The sequence below is a fragment of the Callospermophilus lateralis genome, unplaced genomic scaffold, assembly GCF_048772815.1.
Source record: "Callospermophilus lateralis isolate mCalLat2 unplaced genomic scaffold, mCalLat2.hap1 Scaffold_101, whole genome shotgun sequence".
Taxonomy (NCBI): domain Eukaryota; kingdom Metazoa; phylum Chordata; class Mammalia; order Rodentia; family Sciuridae; genus Callospermophilus; species Callospermophilus lateralis.
Window position 1 is genome coordinate 3,140,171 of NW_027510272.1, and position 22,330 is coordinate 3,162,500.

A 22,330-nucleotide genomic window follows, 5' to 3' on the forward strand; every position below is an offset into this window, starting at 1 on the left:
GATATTATTATATTTATTTCAATTTTCTGAAAGGGTAGGAAAAGCAAATATGTCTTGGCATACATTTTTAAAAAGAAACACCTTTGAATTATAAGAAGATGGAGATCAGAGTTTCCTTTTTGTCTCAAAAGGAATGAGAAAAATCAGCAGGGTGCTATTGCTCCTAGAAGATGTCTTTGTTTATTCCTCTTTATCACTGAATCCTGCAACCACATCACAGCAGAGTGTAGGGTACACCACTTTAAATGATAAGAGTTTCAATAGGCACTTTAGTGGAATTAAGAAAAATCTAACACTCTTCCACCGTGATGCCACATAGCTATCTTCGTTGTAGGTTGTCATGTCAGTAAATCGTATTTAATAGGCCTGAGCTTGTCTCAGCGTGTTTCTGAAATAACAAAACAAAACAAAGCAAGTACATATTATAGGATTTATCTTGTGTCAATAGAATAAACTAAAACTGACAGTGTGATAAATACAGCCACTTGCTAGAAACCAGATCATCAAAAGAATCCTGCATTATAAAGCCTGTGTGTGTGCGCGCGCGTTGATGTCTACTTGTGTTGCTCCTGTTAAAAAATCTCTCCTCCTCTGCACCTAGCCTCCGCCTCTCCCTAAGTGACTTTGTCGGGGTTGTAGCTCTCTTCTTCACGGAACATGTCAGCAAGGACCTTGAAGCGCGGTCCCCAGTCCGCCAGGTAGTCATAGTCCTGGTCAGCATCAGTGGCCAGCGAGTCAATGGAGCTGAGCGACCTGGCTAGCGACCCTGCGCCCTCGTAGACGAAGGTGGCCAGCGAGTCATAGGGCTGGGCAGCAGGGTCCAGGTTGTGCTCCTGCAGCCTCTGATGGATGAAGTCCCTGATGTCCGGGCTGTCTTCCACCGGGGGCCTCTGGCGGGGCAGGCAAAGTGAGTCTGGCTTGATATCCCTGCGGATTTTGTTTTCTTCGACTGCTGTCGGGTTTCTCAGCGCCCCGATGTCGAAGGCCTGCGTGTCCTCCTCTCCACCTCCTTCGTCGTCATAGTGACTAACGTTGTCTCTTATGTCTTCCTTGGAGGTCATCAAGGTATCCTTCCTCTGCCTGCGCAATGCGATGTACAGCACAACTATGGCTGAGAGGAGACAAATTGCAATTGGGGAAAAGAAGGCAGATGAGTCATTTATCATTCCAAGAAAGTTAAAATTGATCAAGGCATGCTGTTTCCAATCTTAGATTAAAAACACTACAATCAATAGGAGCACGTATGTGTTTATGTTTTTCTCATTGTCTGAAGTCAACAACTTTATTTGGAAATGATAACAAGAAACCACAGAACAGTTATTCAAAATATCATTTTTGCCCTTATATTTCCATATTTTAGATTTCAGTTTGACAAAAATGCCGGGGTGGGTGGGGGTGGGGATGTTCTAGCCATACAGAGTTGTAAGAATTGATACCAAAAAAAAAAAAAAAAAAAACTTAAATATCATCATCATCTGCAAGATGTAATTATCATGGTTAATTTCCAAATTGTAGTATTCTCATTTGGAAATTGGAAATTTGTGTTTTTAATGAAATAAATAATTTTTTGAGGTAATCAATTAAAAATAATTAGGGGAGCAAAATCCTTTTGATTTACAATGGAAGAGTCTGGAAGACTCTTGTCATAAAACTAGAGAGTAGAGAAGAATACATCATGATGAAACTAGGTTATTTCACTTTCTCAAAAATTAGAGTCAGGGGATTGGAAGAAGGGAGGGAACCTAGGGAGGACTTCTGTACACTGGGACTTTGAGAGAAGTTTAGCAGCTCTGCACTTTCTCTATGACTTAGAGAATCCCCAAACCTAAGAGACTGTTGTTTGATTGCCTGGGGAGTATGTGAGAAACTGAAAGCCTCATAGAGAATTCCTGAATGCAAACTGGTTTAGGAGTCATCATGGCAGTAAAGCAGACTATTATAGACTTCCCTGAAGTCCACCTAAAAGAAAATCAAGTAACACTGAATTCTTGGGCTTCCCATCAACTCACAAAGGAAATGAAAATGGCAGACCTAGTGAAGTCTGTGATTGGTTACAGAAGTCAAAGATTAGTGGATATTTAAGCAGACACCATGGAAAGATGAAGAGTGCCAATATTCACTACTCTGTTTGAGTGATTTCACAGCCTCTAGAATAGCACAGGTATTTTGCAGGCCTTAGGAAGCATAGAATGAAGGAGTGCATGGTAGATTTCAGGGCTTTGTAATGATGAGCAGACATGTTACTTGCTACCCTGTTTCAAGGTAGCAATACAAATAGACCAATACACTCCCAATGTGCCTTCTCATTTTAATCAATTAAAAATAATTAGGGGAGCAAAATCCTTTTTACTTATATTGGAAGAGTTTGGAAGACTCTTGTCATAGAACTATAGAGTTCTTTCATCATGATGAAACTCGGTTATTTCTCCCCAGGCAATCAAACAAGTCTCCTAGGTTTTGGGATTCCCTAAGTAATAGGGAAAGTGCAGAGCTGCTAAATTGCTATGGAATTACTCTGGCATTCCAGTAGTCACAAGACAAATGAGCAGAATGAGAAAGGAACACTTGATTTGAACTTAAACCTAATTGATTATGTTCAATTCCAGATGTAAGAATTTTTTTGAATGTGCTCTTTTAAGTTTTATATCAACAGCACAAATAGATACTAATAATTATTTATTATAAATTATAAGGACATAATATTTCATTATGCTTGTGAAAGTTATTTAGATGTAATTAATAATACACATGTAAATTGGACTACAACTTTATCATTCAAGACAGCATGAACATTTGTCTCAAGGCATGTTCCCACAAGGTATCATCGAATTCCTTACTCCATGTTCTACCTCATACAAGTGGTTTAACAGTTTTGCTTTCTATCCTATAGTTACTAGAAAGTGTTCATCTTTTTCAGAATATTTTTTCCTGAATGAAAAATATGCATATACAAACTTATCCCACAGTGCCCAGCAGTGTATCTGTTGTAATTTGATTTTAAAGAAGTGATGCAAAATTGAAATCTCTCTGTACTAGTGTGAATATGGCAATAAATTAGAAAGTGAAATAGAAAAGCTGAACAGTTGATGGGAGAGGCAAAGCCCTGAAATTGGTTGACAGTCACTATCACAGAGATGGTGAACACATTTTACTTCAGTCCTTTTCCTTTGTTGTGTGCCTAGATATTTTAGTCAGTTTTCTTCAGAGTAGGAATAGTTAAAATTTTGATGTGAGGGGATGTGGGAAAATTGGAAGAAGAATTGCTTCTGAAAGGCAGTTTTAACTGAAGAAAATAAAATTTGGGGATTCCTTTATATTCTATTTCTTTACTGTCCTTTTCTTTCTTCTCTGTTCAGAATTTGAGAGCTTTTGTTCACCTAGTACATTTCTTAGAAGACTATAGGATCTTTTATTCAATTGTAGTAATTACTAGAATATAAAATGAATTGAGAAATTGTTGCCAAAAAATAGATATTTTTAGAGAGAATCTCATTTTGCAAAGGCCACAAACTTGAAAATCCAGTTTTATATTTTAAATTATGTGATTTATGAGGGATTAAATAAAAAATATATCTCATAAAATATTGTAATATAGATAAATTATAAGAAGAAGTGACAGCTCACTGAACAAAAATCTATTTACATGGTAAACTGAGAGGGAGAGCATGCCCGCTCTAGAAAGAGAGAGAGAGAGACAGAGATAGAGACATAGGAGTGTGTGAGAGAGAACTTGATCAATGTTGAAACTAACCTAAAAGTATAACGATACATAGTAGGATTGCAATTAAAGTGCCAGTGCTCAATCCAACAGGCAGAAAAATTGCTTCCACATTACAAGACAGGATGGTACCGTCAGAGTCACACCTACAAACACGAATAGTCATTGTGTTTGTACTGCTCTGGACAGGGTAGCTGCTGTCTTCTATTACAACAGGGAGGAAATACAACTCTTGCTGTCTGCGGCTGTATCCATTTCTTCTGGTTTCAATTCCAACTGTGTTGTCTACAAAACAGGACATTCAGATAACATGGTTACTGTGAGTTTCACTTCAATTCTTTAAGTTGGTATCCACTAAGTATAAGAAGACCTTCTTGAATTGGTAAAATGCAACCTTATATTAGTTATGTCATATATCATCATGAAAGCTGCCAGAAAAATAATCCTTAAAGAAGGAGGAAACACTAATCTTGTCTGCTGCAAGAATTAGCTTTCGTATTTGGAAAAAAATACAGAATGTTTTATGAGAAAAGAAGTCGTTGGGTTACTCTTTTTTCTTTTCTTATATGAAAATATCATTGAGGAAAAGAATATTTCCACACATATTAGCATAACAAAAAAAATTAAAGCATTAATCTGTTGAATATCTTATATAAGAATCTATTCTTTAAAATTCATTAAAAATCTATTGACGGAGGCTATGGTTGTAGCTCAGTGGTGGAGTTCTTGCTTGCCTAGCATGTGAGGCATTGGGTTCTATTTCAGAACCACATAAAAAAATAATTAATTAATTAATTAAAGGTATTGTGTCCATCTGCAGCTAAAAAGATTATTTTTTAAAAAATCTATTGACTCTTTCAGATTAAACTTGTGATTTTTCCTGTGTTTTACATGGATCATTTATACATAAACAAATAAACATGTTTATATATGGACCCCCCATATTCACACATTCCATAGCCATGGACTGAAAATTTGAGAAAACAAGCAATGGAAAAAAATTTCCATTGCTATACATAAAGAGTAAAATTGACTGTTTATTTTTGTATCATTTACATTGTGTTAGGTATAATAAGTAACATAGAGATGATTTGAATTTTTCAGAAGGTTGTGCACAGATTATGTGTAAATGCTATGAAATGCTTTATAAGAAATTTGTATTTCTGAAAACTTTGGACTCTATGGGTGTTAGGGTCCTGGAATTAATCCTTAACATACCAACAGACAACTGCAGGTATGAGTGTGTGTGTGTGTGTGTGTGTGTGTGTGTGTGTGTGTTTGTGTGTATGCATGTGTAGGTATTTAAATGCTTTCACTCTTGCACATCAGATAAAAAAAGAGAGATGGAAAAATACATTCCAATTATAAATGTAAAAATACATAACAATTTGTGAAAATCATGAACTATTACCACTTCAATGTAATTACAAAGAAAAATCATTTTAACTTGAATAAAATTAATAGTAGTGATATTTGTAGAAATAAAAGACACCAAAATTCCATTTCATATAAATTTAATTAATGTTTCAATTGAAAATATTATTTTGCATTCATTTGCTCTTTTCTTATATGTTTCTATACATGAAAGCATAAATTTTAGTTTATTTGAAAACTCTTCATTATTATTTCCAATAAACTCCCTCCAAATGTCTTATTTTTACAAATAAATTGACATGTAGTTTATTATTTATCAATATATTAACATTTATAATTCCCACATAAAATAGATTTAAAAAATTAGAAAAATATATTACTCAATAAAATATAAGTCTGTTAAAAATGTTATCATTTCCATTATGTTACATTGTACTGTTTGTAGATACTCAATGGAGCCAACAGAAGTTACTGAAAAATGGAGTACCTTGATGAACAAAGTATACATGTGATAAGATCAGGGTTTGTTTTGGTAAGATTACTTTCTTATTATTACAGACATAACACTTTAAAATTAAGAAACAAAACTTAAAAATGCCAGGTGTCTACTAGGATACTCCCAATTAAATTTATGTGTCAAATGATTGTGGGGACAATAAGGATAGAAAAGTGGAGACTAGTTGAAGCAATGCTAAAATCTTCAGCACTTGATGTTTTTCTACATAAATCTGAGGAAAAGGAACAAAGATTAAGTGTTGTCTTTAGGGAGTATTTTTTCAAAGCTCTAAGTACTGTGTGTTCACTCTTGGAAACATTTACTGTACAGATTTCCCTTGTCACTAGTTAGGGCTATAACTGGTTATCAGTTGACAATGTGATCAGGGCTCTTAATGATGTTTCTACAACCATAATTAGGGCAGTTAAAATGCCAAAAGTGTTAAGACACTTTCAAAGGTGGGAATCAGTTCCTTTGTATATATGTAAATCATTGCAGTGTAGATAATTATTTTTATGTATACATTTTAAACAGGCTCTTTCCGTTTGAGGTCACCACAACATGATTTATAAACCTGTTATGTAAAGTTCCTTTCAAAACTGATTGACTTCAAGTTCAATCTTAAATTTGTTTCAGATAATTCAGATAGTCAGTGCTGCAGATTGAGATCTTTCACCTGCTGGGCAGCAGTTCTCCTTTAGATTATCCCCTGAGGCTACCATCAAACCAAATTTTACAGTCCATGACTTCAGAAGTAAGTATAAACACTTAAAGATTTACCTTTTTCAAGTAGCTTTTTCAAAGGGCACACATAGAGGAATCAATACTTTTCCTAAAAGCCTATTTGACTTCATGGAGCTTCTAATTTGAGAGATGAAAACTTAAAATCAACTATTTGACTAAAATTATGATATGTGCTCTGAAAGAGATGTGCATGACACTGTGAAACTTTGTAATGGAGGACTTTAATCCCTTAATCCAAGTAAGGATTTCTTGAATCAGAAAGGAGCAAGGGGAGTTGAAAGTTTGTCTGGCTCTCAGTAGGAGGCTTGAATTGATTTCCTAGGTTTTAACAGAGAAACTATTGCCCAAGGAAGTTTTGGAAATTTGTGGAGGAATTGTTGATGCAGTCTGTGATAGGCTATGTCTAAAGGCATTTATTGGGTGGACATTAGGTCCACCAGATAGGTAAAATGGGCAATGAGAAGAAAAGTTTTCAGCATGAGAAAGGAAAAGTTTTCCTGAGTCCCATTTTAAGTAAATTCATCAGCATTTGTGTTAAGTGACTAAAACTATTTATATTTCTTAGACCTCTATCCAAACTCTGTTTTATAGATCAAGTATATTTTTTAATACGGTCTTGCTATTTATTGAAATTTCCAGGAATGTAACTCTCAGGTTCATGAAGATGTTATTTATATTTGGTTTGGTAGGTGACTAAGAGTTAATTATCATTTTGGAAAATTCTAACAGATCTACAAAACCTCCTCACAAAATGTGAGTTGCTCATGCAACACAATTATAACTATGTGCATTTAGACTTGTGAATTTGTAAAGATGCAATACATGGGTGCAAATGTATGGCTCCTTCATTATATAACATCGTCATGCCTCTACTTTTCCAATGTGAAACAAATACATAGTTTGTTTTTTATTCTTTTTCTTTTAAGTCATGATTAGGTCATCAAACTGATTTGTATAAATTCTGTATGTAGACAGGTAATGTTATTTTATTTCAGTATAGTAAAGGACACATACAAAGAGATCCTTGGATCTAATGCATATGAAAACTACTTTTGAAAAGATATATATATTTTAAAATAAAATCAAAAGCGCTTTAATATTAAAACTTAAACATTATTTGATTCTCTCATCTTGGAATGTTTCAGAGAGTAGGCCTTGATTTTCAAAATAAATGAGATTCAGGAATAAATGTCTTTGTTTTGACTGCTTCTTGACGTAAGGTTCAGGGACGTCTCTGACTGCATACACAGAAATGCAGAAGGAATTGTGTCACAATAGATCATTTGGGAATATCTTGTTTGTGTTGTCCTGTTTGGGCTGTTTAGTTCTATTATCATTGGGTTAAATAGTCTAAAAAATGAAGGGTCATTTGGAGAAAAATTACTTACAAATAAAATCAAGACTTTTAGAATGCTTTTCCTGAAGTGGGTCTATTCCTCTGGAGGGCAGCCAGTAGTTCAATAAAAACACATTGAGAAGCTTTATAAGAGAGTATTTTGTTTTAATAGATACCATCATGAATGAGTAAGACACCATCCCCACTAGTGCTACAAAGAAAGTATGACTAATTTCTGGTCCAGAACACCCAATTATATTCTTGGAATTTACAGATGTAGCCTCTTAGAGAATATAGAAAGTATGAAGTTGGGAGAAAACAAAAACCTTTACTTACTTAGAACACACTAACTATTTCTCTATTAGACACAAGAACATCTAGCAACAAAGCAAATATTTAAGAATATGTTTGAGAATAAAAGGAATACATGTAAATAATGAAAATCCAGGCAATCAGATTTAAGAAAAGAATCAATTTTTTTCTTTGACTTGAATACTAACTTTTTGTGAAAATTAAATGAGATAATATGAGAAATCAGGGTGTACTTAGAATCATTAACAGTTGAAGAAAAAGACCAAGACAGTGATTTATTGTTACATAAGATAATGGTCAGAAATATGTATGTTGCTAGGGAAAACTCAAATAATATTGTAGATGTGTATTATCAAGAAAATGAGGTAAAAGAAAAAGATCAGAATTTTCTATAATTCTGGCTAATAAATACTAATTATATATATTTACATAAACTTCTCAAAACATACATCCAATTATAAGTGATTTTGTTAATAATTATGTATTTTGTAGACTCCTAGTTGAAATGGCAATCCACCTTTTAAAGGTACATCATTGCATATGGATCACATTTTTAAAATATTTTAATATAGCAGCTAAACTTTACATATAGTTTTTGATATTTGTCATTTATTTCTCTTGTACATGGTTTTCTCTTGACAACATCAACAAAATAGAGAGAATGTTGGAGCTTTTAGAACATCACAGGGTTCTCTAAGGGATCCTATATAGAGAGGAAAGGATCAGCTCGTGGTGCATGCCTATAATCCCAGTGGCTGGGGAGGCTGAGGTAGGAGGATCGCGAGTTCAAAACCAGCCTCAGCAAAATTGAGGTGCCAAGCAACTGAGTAAGACCCTGTCTCCAAATAAAATACAAAAAAAGGGATGGGGATGTGGCTCAGTGGTTGAGTGCCCCTAAGTTCAATCCACTGTTACCCACCCTGCCAAAAAAAAAAAAAAAAGAGGATACGCTCACACATTTTTAAAATGCTACTTAGAGAAACATAAAGGGAATGAAGTTTTTTTTATAAAACTTTAAATAATTTATAAAAGGGAACTAACGATGCAATTGAGATGAGTTTGTTTGGAAAGGTAATTTAGCTACCCAAGCGACTCTTTAGGAATACTCAGTAACTTTTTTTCAAGAAGTTGAGAGATTTAGTTATTTGTGTTTACTGTGCTACTAGGTTCTCTAGTCCCACAGACCAACTGTTTTTACAGTAAATTAAAGTGGGGTCATTTTCATCTTGAGATCCTTTGGGCTATAAGTAGATGATTCAACATTGTTACATGCTAATAAAGGAAAGCTATGAAATCTCCATCCTTGTGGATTTTTTTTTTAAAAAAAACAAAAACAGTAATTTTGGCACACTGAAGCAAAGCAGTGGTCCAATCAGAGTCCTGGGTATGGAAGCAATGTCAGTTTGGGATTTATTTTATTGCCAATTCATATGTAACGGTGGAGGTAGGGATTTCTCCAAAAGGACAGACACTGTAAATGTCCAGTTTTATCTATTTCCACTCCAGCTAGGTTTCTCAAAGAGTAGCTTTCTGCAAATTTGCTCCATTTCTGACCAACTATTGCTTTCTTTTGCTATTCTTTTTTAACCTAATATATTCATATTTTATAATTCTTAGGCTACCTTATTAAATCAAAAGGTTTTTCTTCCATGTTAAATAGTGCCTCTCCATTGTTCCAACTTTCTGGGATTCTTCACAATGGGTTCCAGACCTAGGTTAATTAACAACTCTGTTAACACCTCCTTGAGCTCAAGAGGTTCAAATGCAGCCTGCTGAGACATTATTTATTAAAAGGTGAGGACTAATGACCCAACTTTCAGGCACCATCTCAGAGGTCAGTTTTCAATCTCGTAAAAATTTTAAGTAAAGGAAGCTCAACATAGAAAAGTCATGAGCTGTCTGGATACAGTTGTTTGGAATTGCCTGGGCACTTGGTAACCTAAAATACAAGCTAATAGTAATTCCAGCTCATTTAGTTGTATTTAAGGTACTTGAAGTTATGCTTAATAGACCATAAAACTTATACCTTAAGACAGTCCTTAAATACGATAATAAATCCTTGTGCAAAGTTCTCCCAGAAAGACGATATAAAAAAATCATGATAAATGTTAAATAAATCTCAGCTATTTTTCTATGTGAAGACTTTTGATTACAAAAAAATTTTAGATCAGCCAAAATTCTTAAAATGAATTAATTATAGAGGCTGTGGATTGGCTTCTGACTGTTTTTTGATAATTTGGTTAGTGAATATTCAAATGTAATTTCACTCAATGGTGAATGTTATGTGTATAGGAGACTACATTTTGATTAAAACACATTTATTTTCTTTCACAAACAGCCTCAGAATTTCATCCCAGCAGAGTTTACCTCCAAGTGGCATGGGAGAAGGCTGGGTGGCAGTTTTAAATGTGACCTGATGTTAGTTTTCCTTTGTCATGACTGAATATTCATTGGCTTAAAAAGAATTGAAATGGCAGAAATTAGACTGTCAAGAGAAGGGAAACGGAACAGATTATTCTCTTTTGCCAGGCACAGCACTGTTAGTTGCTTCATATCTGTTGTTTTTAATCTTCAAAACAACACCAAGAGGTAGTTATTGTAACTTAGTAAAGAGATGAGAAAATTGATACTTAGTGGTTAAATATTTCACTGAAAAGATAAGTGCCATCAATCAAGAAAGTAGCATTCAAATTTTAATCTATGTCACTACAAACATGTATGCATTCATCTCTTTTCCAAAAGATATGTGGCATGACCATCTTAAAGACAGAGCTAAGCAAAATCAGAAAAACATTTCTAATGTATCTTAATACCCCCAAGATAAAACCTAGGCAGTGTTAAAACTATTACACATAAATAGGAGGGCACATAAATAGGAGTTTCTTGAAATATTGTTGGTCCGTTTGAAAACTGATCATTTAGGCAAATGGATGTCAAAAATTTTATACAGGCCATGGTCTTTTTTGTTAAGAAAGTCTTTAAAGTCTTAGTTCCTGTTCTTCCCAATATTGTAGTATTTCTTTTCTCCAGTTTTAATGTGCTTTGCCAGTGGGTGGCTTCGGTAAGTTTAATTAAGTCAACACATTTGTGTGAATGAACACTTTTCAAAAGTCACTACAGATGTGACTCAGTGGTAAAGCACCACTAGGTTCCATCTCTGCTAAAAAAAAATAAAAAGTTACTGCAACTTGGATATTTAAAGTTATCTTACAGACATGGCTTTATTATCTCTCCTGTACCTCAAACATGAACAACTGTTCTTTGAGGAAATATTCAATTTCAGTTATTGCTTCAAAAGTAAAAATACTACTCTGTTCATAGCCAGGGGCTGTTGACTATATTGAATGCCTATAGTATTGGTTATCAATAATGAACAGTTAATGAGAGTTATAGACCTTACCAGAATTTATAGATTTAACATAATAAATTTACTAATAATTTTCCCCCTTTCTGCTTTGTATACCGCATGAAACCTATCTAGTAAAATAATATAGAATATTTTGAGAACAATTTATTTAAATAAAAATTTATTAAAATATTCTGTAATTCTTTTAAAGCACTTTAATATACAAAAGATATGTTTATGACTTTTACTATTGAGAGAAACACTTATTATCTTAATCAAATTGAACATTTCCTTCCTCAAGAGAGAATCTGCAACATACTCTTGATGCAGTATTGCTTTTGGAAAATGTCTGGTGTTTAATTAATTTGGTATTCTTTTGATTGCTTCTCAGATAATCCTACTCAAAACCCAACAACAACAACAAAAATAACCTTTTAAGAAAGTTAATGTGTCCTTATTTCACTGTGTCTCTCCCATAAGGTTGTGTGTGTGTGTGTGTGTGTGTTTGTTGCAGCATGACATACCATGACATGAAACTAGGTTTCAGACTGTCCCAAACTTGCATCCCAACTTTATTACAAGGTAGGTGATAGCAGATAGCATTATCTCCAGACACAGAGGATAATGTGTCTTAATGTCAGGGTCCTGGACTTCTCATCAGTAAAGTAGAAATTAAAAGAGGAGAGGTATAAACTACCTTATTCAGCGATCTTGTGTTAACTTTATGTTAACATTTCAGGGTGATGACAAATCATTTGGGTAAGCCAATTGGTTTTCCTCAGTTTTACCTGAGGAAAGGGAGAACACCTAGTTGTCTGACTTCTCCCATTATGGGTCCTTTTCTTTCCTTAAAATATTGCTAGATAAAGATTGGTGTATGTGAGTATTCAAGACTTCTTAGAAACCTACCAACATATTGAAGAGATAAATGGAACCAAAATGTATATTAGATACTTGCACATAGCAGTTGGTATATTACTGATGAATTAATCCTATCAAAATACATGGCAGGTAGAATTAGTCAAATTGAAAGGAATTAAGTCACCAAAGAATTAAATATCTTCCAAAGACAAATAGTTAGTGAGCATTAGGGCAAAAATTAAACACTGGGCTTTCATAAAAACTTATTTTTCAAATCAACTATGTTGCTTATCATTAAAGGAAACTTCTAAATACAAGGAAGCACATGGATAGTTACCTTTATATTCTCTAGGTATGGCACTTTCTATAAATGAATAGACATTGATCCTGCTTTGGACACATTATTGCAGTGAATAAGGTAAATAAGTAAATTACTAATAATATTCAGAATATATTAATCACCATAGGTGGGATTCTGATAAAGTGATTTATGTTTCAAAAGAGAACAAGAATATTTCTGGTCGTAGCAGTCAAAATTTTTTGTAGAGGTAATATTTGGATTGGAGTTTCAATAATGGGTAGCATTTGGATATGTGTAGAAAGAGGGCAGTGTATAATCAGACACAAGATAAGGAAGTTATTTGCACCTAAATACAAAATATAAGCCTTTCAGTTTTCTCCAGACACAGAGGATAAGCCATGAGAAATATTCAGGAAAGGACTGGGGTGCCAATGATTGGTCTTGACAACAAGATTGTCTTACTATGATTTAGGAATAATACTAATGGTAATAAATAGCAACATTGTGAGCCATGATATTAAGTGCCCACTTGGTTATTATAGTCAGGCTGGCCATTAGAGGATAGTGACAGTAGTTTCATGGGGCAGTAAACTCTTTTGGTAGAAACCATGGAGTAGAGAGAAAGGGAAAGATGAGGGCCACATTAGAATAGGAAGATTCTTGCAATTGATTAGATGTCTCTACTAAAGGCTAACGTTCTTATTGAAAATCTGTTTGTACAGAGCAAGGAATCTGAGGTGACTCCTATAATTTCTGTTTTGTAGCATAGAGATGTGGAGAGCACAGAGGAGGGGCAGAGGCAGAATTAAAGGGAAATACGATGAACTCAGGTATAGACTTTCTGAGTTTGGAGAAAAGGTGAAAGTCCAGAAGGAGACAAATTCGGGGTTGTTAGATATGTGGTATATGTTTGAGAGAAAGGTGGTTTTTAGGAATTTTGACTTGTATAGTGTTTTAAATCTAGGAGATAAAGTAAGAGAACATGAAATGATATGGGGAGACTTGATCTTGAAAGACAGTGAAACACCTGTTTATATATCAAGATAAAGAAAAAGAAGAAAAAGGCAAAACTGAAGCACCTAGAAATGAAAGAAGTTAGAAGACATTTTGCTGGAAAGCCAAAAGCTGAAAGAAGGAAATTCCAAAAAAAGTTGTTGTCAGTAATGTCAAATACTGTAGGGAAACCCTTGGAAATGGATATTATGAATGATCTCTCCAGAAATTCTTACTTTTGTACATATAGGTTGAATCACTTTTTTTCATGTTTGTAATATCATCTCAGTAATCCTTGTATCATTTTCCCTATTATTTCAGAATCTGATAAGTTTTTTGGGGGGTAATTTCACTTGCTCTGCTTACGGAGTCAAAGTGTCATTTGATCTCATTCCCTTTGCAAGTTATAATGCATATCAGTGTCTACTGACTGTAAGTACATAGAGCAAAGACATTAAGAAGTTAGTACTTAAACATGAAAAATTGTATATTTTACATAGATTACATTTTTTGCCCACCATGTTATTAGATATTTTGTTTGTTCAAACTTCTTAGCAGCATACTCATTTGTAGAGTCAAAATTATAATGAGAGCTGCTATGTCCTCCTGTTTTTTCACACTGTGAATTGGTATTAAATTTCCCAAAATTGAAGCTGAAGAGGCAACATAAAAACTATGATGTATTACCATCCTAATAGGTAAATGGGAATTTCAAGATTTTCACAATAACAATTTCTAAAGTTTTCCTGGCCCTCAGTTGTAATCAATTTTACCTGAGTAAAGGGAGAACACCTAGTTGTCTGACTTCTCTCACTCATGGGTCCTTTTCCTTCCAGCACACCTTAAAATATTGCTAGATAAAGATCAGTGCATGTGGGTCTTCAAGACTTCTTAGAAACCTACCAATATACTGAAGAGTTTGATGGAACCAAAATGTGTATCACCTAGCAGTTGGTATATTACTGCTTTCTTAGAATTAGTCAAATGGAAAGGAATTTAGTCACCAAAGAATTAAATATCTTCCAAAAGACATAGCTAGAGAGCAGTAGGGCAAAAATTAAACATTGAGCTGTTAAAATTGTTCTTGTTCTTCTTACAAAACAAACTTTTCTGTAAGTAGTAACAAACTCTATCTAGACATCCCACAGACATCTCAAATACAGTATGTCTAAAACAGAACACATCCCTTTCCACAACCTGTTCTAATAATTGCTTCTTTTTCTCTGGCAATGGCAGCAGCCTCCACTCACTTGCCCAGCCTAGAAACCGGAGAATTATTTTTAATCCTCTTTCTACTGACTTCCACCATACTCAATCAGTCAAGAGGTTCTATCAAATACCAAGTCCTGATTAACTGTCCAATCTGTCAGGTACTTCTACTCTCTTGCCTGTCAATAGCTGTACCTATTTTCTTCCATCATTTATTGAACATATTGCTATGTGCCAGGCATCATGGAGGTCCTAGAGATAAAATAACACATAATAAATGTCAGTCCAAGCCTGAAGTTTACAGACCGGTGGCGAGGACAGACATCTCAATCAATCAACTGCGCTAATAGTTAGTTATTGATGGGATAACTGTTCAAAGCAGTGTAGAATGTAAGGGAAGGAAGAGGGAAAGAGGGCAGGTTTCTGAAGAAAAAAAGAAAAGACTTAGGCTAAAAGACTTTGATTTAGAAGACAAATAGGATTAAGATAAGCACAGAGGAGCACAGTCAAGGCTGAGAGAATTCTGAGAACTTTACACTTGGCATGAACCTTACACTTATGTCGGCATAGTGGGAGTAAAATGAGCAAGTGATGACAATAAAGGAGCTAAAGCTGGAGCTGGCATGAAACTTTCATCCTGCAGGGCCCTTAGGTAGGAGGACCATGTACTCAACCTTTAAAGCTGAAATATTTTGGCAGTGAAAGGAAGTGGGTCTTACACTGGGAGTTTTGTAGGAAGTCCTATGCTCACTCCAGTTAGGATTTGAGGTTTCATCATAAGAGAAAAGGAAAGCTATTGCAGAGTGTTCAGAAGGGAAATGAATTTATCAGATCAGCATCCTTCCATAGCTCTTTTCTCTGCCACCTCAATTTTTTCCTGCCTCACTTTCCTTACAGCTCTGAATACTACCCGGAATTACCTATTTATTTGTTTGACTGTTGGCTTCTTCTTCCCTTCTTGAGTTTAGGCCCTGTGAGGGCAGGGACTTAATTTTATTCATGACTGCAACCCTAACTCCTAGAATGGAGGACATCATGCTGATGTTCCATGAATTGTTAAATTAATGCAGCAGGTTGTCTTTTCAGACATTCTGATTGTTATCTGAGTTGACTAGAAGGAAAGAGTTGATGGCAAGAGATGATGATGAAATGTTGAGAAGTTTAAGACATGGTCAGAAGGCATATTTAGAACAGAGTGATCACTTAGATATAGGAGGTAAGGGAAAAGACGAAACAAACATGACTTCCAGATTTCTGGACTGAGTCACTGGATGACTTTGAGGTGCCACTAACTGCAGAGCTTGGGGAAGGAATGTGGTCTGAAGGTGAAAAATGACTGTGTTCTGCCTGGCTTCATTTCTCACTGACACTGTGACCTTGGGCAAGCTGCCTGTATTCCTTCATCAATAATCTGGGGGGTCCGGCTGGGGATATAGCTCAGATAGTAGAGTGCTTGCCTTGCATACACAAGGCCCTGGGTTCAACCCCCAGCACCAAAAAAAAATCCTAATCTGGATGGTGAGATTAGTATCTGTGCTGAAGACCATACTGTGGGCACTTCATGTAAGAGTGTTTGTCAGACATTTAGAACAGTGCCTAAAGCATGGGGGAAAAACAATAAAAATTAATTACTGTGAGAAAGAGTGGAGAATGAGTAAGAAGAGAGGAGAATCAGTTCCGTTTTGTGGTTGTTGAGCTTTGGTTTCCATAAGACATCAAAGTAGATATACCAAGATGGTATTTGTAGTAAATGATTCAGATCTTAGAAGAGACCTCTGTTTAAAAACAGAAAGTGGGGAATTGTCACTGTAGGACTAGATGCATTTGCAAAGGGTGTTTAGTATGAAACTCTGGAGGTCATAAAAAAATTAATAGTAGATAAGGGAGACCAAGAAGGAGGATCAAGAAAGCCATGACAAAAAGCCAGAAGCCAAAACAAAGATAAGTATGAAGTATTGATAAAATGTACATTGAATCAATACTTATTCTTTGACTTGAGGGAAGGCAAGGACCATGCTGCCAGAACCGTATCCATGGAAGCAAGCCATGGCCACAGTGCTCCTTCTGAACCTCTTATCACCTATCAGTGATTTCCAAAATCATTCACTTCCAAGTCCAGTTTCCGCCTGTTCTTCAAAGTACTTCACATTTGTATCCTCTCTGACTTTTCCTTAAGTACATCAAATAAGGTACACTTTTCCTTTCTGTAGATGCTCTGCATGCTGCTTCCTCTCCCCTGGCTGCCCTTCCACAGGCTCATTCTGGGCAGACCTGCCAGCCAAGTGTTTGCATTACATCTTTGAAGAAGTGGTACCTGGAGGTGCCTTTCCTCTACCCCATGCCACCTCACTTTTCTCTCTAGGGGAAATTTTATTACACTAGGTTGCATTCAATCATTTCATTTCCTGACTTGTTCTCTCAGGCCATGAGCATCCTGAAGGAGTACTGTTCCTCATTGGGGTCTGCCGTGCCTTGTTCAATGAAGTCATAATGTGTGTACTAAATATGTGTGGAACTGAGAATGATGAATAAAGTGGATCCCACAGACTCCTTAAACTTCATACAACTGTCTCACATGCACTTAGTCTAAAAATGTTTTATATAGGACAGATCCACCTTCAAAACATACTGTATTCAGATTACAATTAGATATATTTTTAGCATATCCAGATAAATGGGTGTGGATAACTGATTCACAAGGGTTATTGGATTGTTTAAAATGTCACAGAATCATTACATAAATATGTGAATGATGTATTTTGTAATTTCTGAATTAATTATATATAATTACTGGATATGGAGGATTGATTTTGATTTTGTCTTGTAAAAAATAATCCAAATTTCTAAATTCTGGGCAGAGTGTAAGGGAAGAAAGAGGGCAGGTTTCATAATTGTATAATCATAATTACTGAGTTGGTTCAGTTCTTCGTGTAAAATTCAACTCTGGGAAGCAGAATGGAAACTCCTCAAAAAACTTGGAAGGGAACCACAATATGACCCAGCTGTCTCACTCTCACTATATAACCAAAAGATCTAAAATCAGTATACTATAGGGATACAGCCACATCAATGTTTATAGCAGAACCATTCACATTAGCCAAGCTATGGAACCAACCTAGGTGTCCTTCAACAGATGAATGGATAAAGAAAATGTAGCTTATATACATAAAAGAATATTACATTTACTGATAAATAGATGGAATTGGAGATGATCATGCTATGTGAAATAAGCCAGACCCAAAAAGGCAAAAGTTGAATGTTTTCCATGATATGCAGAAGCTAGTTCAAAATAATGGGGAAAGAAAAGGGACAGGGGCGGGGAAGGAAAGAGGGGGAGGGAATTCTATCAAAACAGAAGAAAGATCAGTGAACAAGATGAAGGAGATTTAGGGGGAAGGTGGAGGGACAGAATAAGAGAAGAACAGTATATGAATCTGACCTAACTTTTCTACATACATATATGAATATACCACAGTGAATCTCACAAGCATGTATGTCCACAGGATACTAATTAAAAAACAATGACACTAAGAAGCAGAAGATCAGTAGAGAGAAAGGAATAGGGGTATGGAGGAGGGGAGAGAAAAGGGAGGTCATTGGGGAACTAGAGTAAATTATATTTCATGCTTTTATAATTATGTCAAAAGGAATAACTAACAAGAAACATTTTTTTAATTTACCTATCATTAGTACCTTCCTCTAAGTTAATTCATTTTTTAAAGTTCTTACTCTATGCTAGGACTTTGATAAGTAGTTATCAGGTAAAAACCATGGCCTTATACTTCTGTATTTTGGGGGGTGATATAACACAAGAACAAGAAGATTCATCAAAGGAAGGAGAATGGAGCATTCAGATTTTCTGTAAAACCTAGAAAAATGGGTATCACTTTGACTTTGGAAATAATTTGTATAGGACTATTCATTACTTTTTTTAAAAAATTGGACTTTATTAAATAAATTAAGTGGTTACATTTGCTTATCTAATTTGTTTAATCTGTACTTTTAAATTTACATCTATTATTATGGTTTAGAAATATATTTAGAACTTTTATTGAGATCCAGAGGAGAATTATGCCCTCTTTCTCAGGTGTGTCATTTCAAGTGTAATGGAAAAAAAAACAACAAGTTTTTCCTTATGAGGCATCAGCTATTCAGTGAAAATAAGAATTTTCTCCTCCTTCCCAAAGTGATCTATTTTGAACCAGACTAAATGAAAACCCCTACTGTTTCAGCCTTCCCTACATTAAAGTCTAGTTTGAATTCTAGATTTGGAGGTTGATTATCTGAGAATGATCAGATAATGATGAGCATTGTCCTTGTAATTATGAGTGCCCATTATAAAATTCAGACCCATTTGTGGGAAATGGCATGTTTTATTGGGCAATAATATATCTGTGATTATTACTTATGGCAGGTAACTAGGAGATTACTGGGAAAAATATTTTTAAGTGATAGCAAAGATTCATCAGGAAGAAATGTGTGATTCTGTAATTGGGTTTTCCCAGATTTATAAATATTTTCTCATCATTCATATTTAAAATAATGATTATTCAGTTTAGTTTAGTTGTTTCCTTTTTTTTGTACCGGGCATTGAACCTGGGGCACTTAACCACTGAGACACACCTCCAGCCCTTTTCTGCATTTTATTTAAAGACAGGGTCTCTCTGAGGTATTTAGTTAGGGCCTTGCAAAGTTGCTGAGGCTGGCTTTGAACTTAGGATCCTCCTGCCTCAGCATGCTGAGCCGCTGGGATCACCAGTGTACACTACTGTGCCCAGCTGTTTCCTTATTTTTGAGACAATTATTCAACTTCATCTCTTCTTCTGAATCTCAACTAAATTATTTTATTTTTACTATTTTTCAGTGAAATTCAAAAATGAGAAATGATGTTAAAAACCTCAGGGAGATTTACAAGATATATACTGTAAGCAAAATACTTCAAAGGAAATTATTTCAAAATATGAGTGTATGTTCTTATTAAAAATAACTCATATCTCAATTCATTATTTTTAAACAGAATGATTTTCCTGACTTTTACATATATATATATATATATATATATTATATATATATATATATATATATGACTTATTCAGATCTGCACAGCAGTTTAGAAATTTGAATTATTTTTAACAAGACAAAGTCAATCCTCCATATCCAAGGGTTTAATCATCTCCAGATTAAAAAGACTTTTTTTTAAAATTCTATCTGTACTGAACATGTAGAAACTTTTATCTTATCATTAGTCCCTAAATAATAAATCATAACAACTGCTTCAATAGCATTTGTATTGGATTTGGTATTACAAGTAACCTAGAGGTGATATAAAGTGTATAAGATGGTGTGTGTAGTTTATGTGTGAATTCTACACCATCTTATATAAGGAACTTGAGTACCCATAACTTTTGGTATTCAAGGGACATCTTAGAATCATGCCCTGTGTACAACTAGAATCAATTTGAAAAGACTTAGAGTTGGTCAAGTAATTTGTCAAAATAGCGATGGCTTTATTTTAGAAATATATGAAGTGTTTCAATAAATTACCTAAACCTTTTGCTTTCTTACATCTTTCATTTTTACCTCTACAAACTTTTATTAGTGTTAGTGGTAACCAGTCTTTATCTGGGCACAATGATGATAGATATCAATCAAAACTGAATGTCTCCAAGTAGAATTATGTGTCATTGGGTAAAGTAAATAACTTTAACTTGATTAGCATTTCATAACAGGCAAGGTCATGGGCTGTGAGAATATGAATAGGCATGTCAAATAGATAATGATGTGAAAAATGGGAAGATAGTTATATTTAAATTGCAGAACTTCATTCAGAATTGATAACTCACCAGACAAATTTATTATTACTACTGTACCCCAAACCACTAATGAGAAACATTTTTAAAGATTTCAGAGTATGTAAATGCTTTGTACCTAGAACTGATGAAAGTAATTGGTAAACTGCTTAATCAAGTCTTACTTGGAAGTGAATCGGAACTGGAGGATAGAAAATGTAGGCTGGGTGAGTAACCCAACAAGTCAGCAGAGTTCTCTCTACAGAAAGAAACAAAGATAGCAGTAATTAATGACCCGGACTCTGTGCCAAAAAAGCTTTCTTCTGACAACTCCAACTTAATTAAAACTTAAGACATTTCAATGGCCTCCAAAAGCCCCTGATGGGGTGAACTCTTGCAGACTCGTGAGAAAATTTTGTAATTTAAAGGAAAAGATGTGTGTTTCCACTAGTGCCATGACTCTAATCCCTGACATTCAAAAAATCTATTTAGCCCAAGCCTTTTCTTTTAACTGGCTCACACCTGCAGGCTTCCTGGCACTTCCTCTGCCCCAGAGAAGGCAGTTTTTGTGTTTTACGGAAGATCAGATAATAGGAGCTTTGCTGTTCCTTTTGTTTTTGTGCATTGTTTATTAGCCTGTGAGTGTTTCAGGCACACTTGATATGCTTGGCTTGCTCTGGAGTAGAGCATCGCCTGAAAGCTTTCGGTGGTACAACACAGGGTGAAGATGGGTTGGCGGAAAAAGTAAGGTTTTGTGTGTGTGTTTTTTTTCTAAATGTGAAAGTGGCTTAAGTTAAAACTCACAGTTGATGAGGCAGCCTGAATGGCTGTGGCCTGCTGTTCTTAACATAGCAGAGTGACAAGAAACGAGGTTCTGTGCTAGACAGTACAGATTTGAGACACAAGGAAATGTGTTGTTAAATAGCCCTTGCTCCTTTTATTGGTACCATTTTTTAATTCCCTTGAATTAACAAGCAGAAGGATTCCCAGTAGGTGTGGAAAGGAGGCATACTGCACTATAAAGAAAAATCACATGGTGATCTGTTTATTAATAAATATCTCCAACACTGAAATCTTAGAAAGGGCATTGGTTGAATTGAAATTGGAGTCAATGTTACTCGATTTACATGAGAAAAAAAAGGAGTTTAATTTCTCCTCCCTCCCCTCTGAAAAGTGTTTTGGTGTGTAATAATAGCAAATGCCACCCCCAGCACCCCACAAGGCAGACTCTCTCTCACACACTCACAAGCTCTGTGGCCTCAGGCAAATCTGATCACTGGAAGAAGAACGTTCAGCGGGTCAGTTCCTGGATTGTCTCTTCCCTTTTGGACCTGACTTGAGGCTGATGTGTTTGAAGGGCATGAAGGGCACAGAAATGTTCCTGTTTAGATCCAAGCTTGGGTATCTTATTACGTGTCCATACTAAGGAAAGAAAAAACTTGTCTTCAGGTATTCAACAATCTCATCTTTTGAATCTTTCAGGTCTTTGCTTTCTAAGGTTAAATAATTATGCAGTATTTGTTGTTTGCAGGTGACATGCAATAACTTTTATGGGCTGTGCTGAGCTTCTTTTTCTGGGCATGAGAGTTATCAGAAACTTAACCTTTTACAAAAATGTTGAAACTGACGCTTTAGAATAGAATACCACTTTGCTTGATTAAAAAAGTACTAAAACTTCTGTCCATGAGTATTAACCAAATATAATGTATGGGTCCTGTCTTTTGGTGTTTGGAAAGGTTCACCAGCTAGTTATTCTTTTCTTACTAAAGATTTTTAGATGCTTAAAGCAAAGGAGGTGGGGGAGGGAAGGTAGAAATCAACATGTTTGATCCTATATGTAAAGTTGTTTTT

The 22,330-nt window shown here is 35.0% G+C and overlaps 1 protein-coding gene across 1 annotated transcript in view; it reads left to right on the forward strand.

Annotated features, from left to right (window-relative positions):
• Positions 1-1,087: 1,087 nt before the first annotated feature.
• The window catches only part of LOC143388197 (zinc finger homeobox protein 4-like), a 95,242-nt gene continuing 73,999 nt past the window's right edge, over positions 1,088-22,330 (forward strand). The window contains 3 exon segments of the mRNA XM_077107966.1: positions 1,088-1,094; positions 16,901-17,010; positions 21,131-21,223. Of these exon segments, the coding sequence (XP_076964081.1) occupies positions 1,088-1,094; positions 16,901-17,010; positions 21,131-21,223 (210 nt within the window).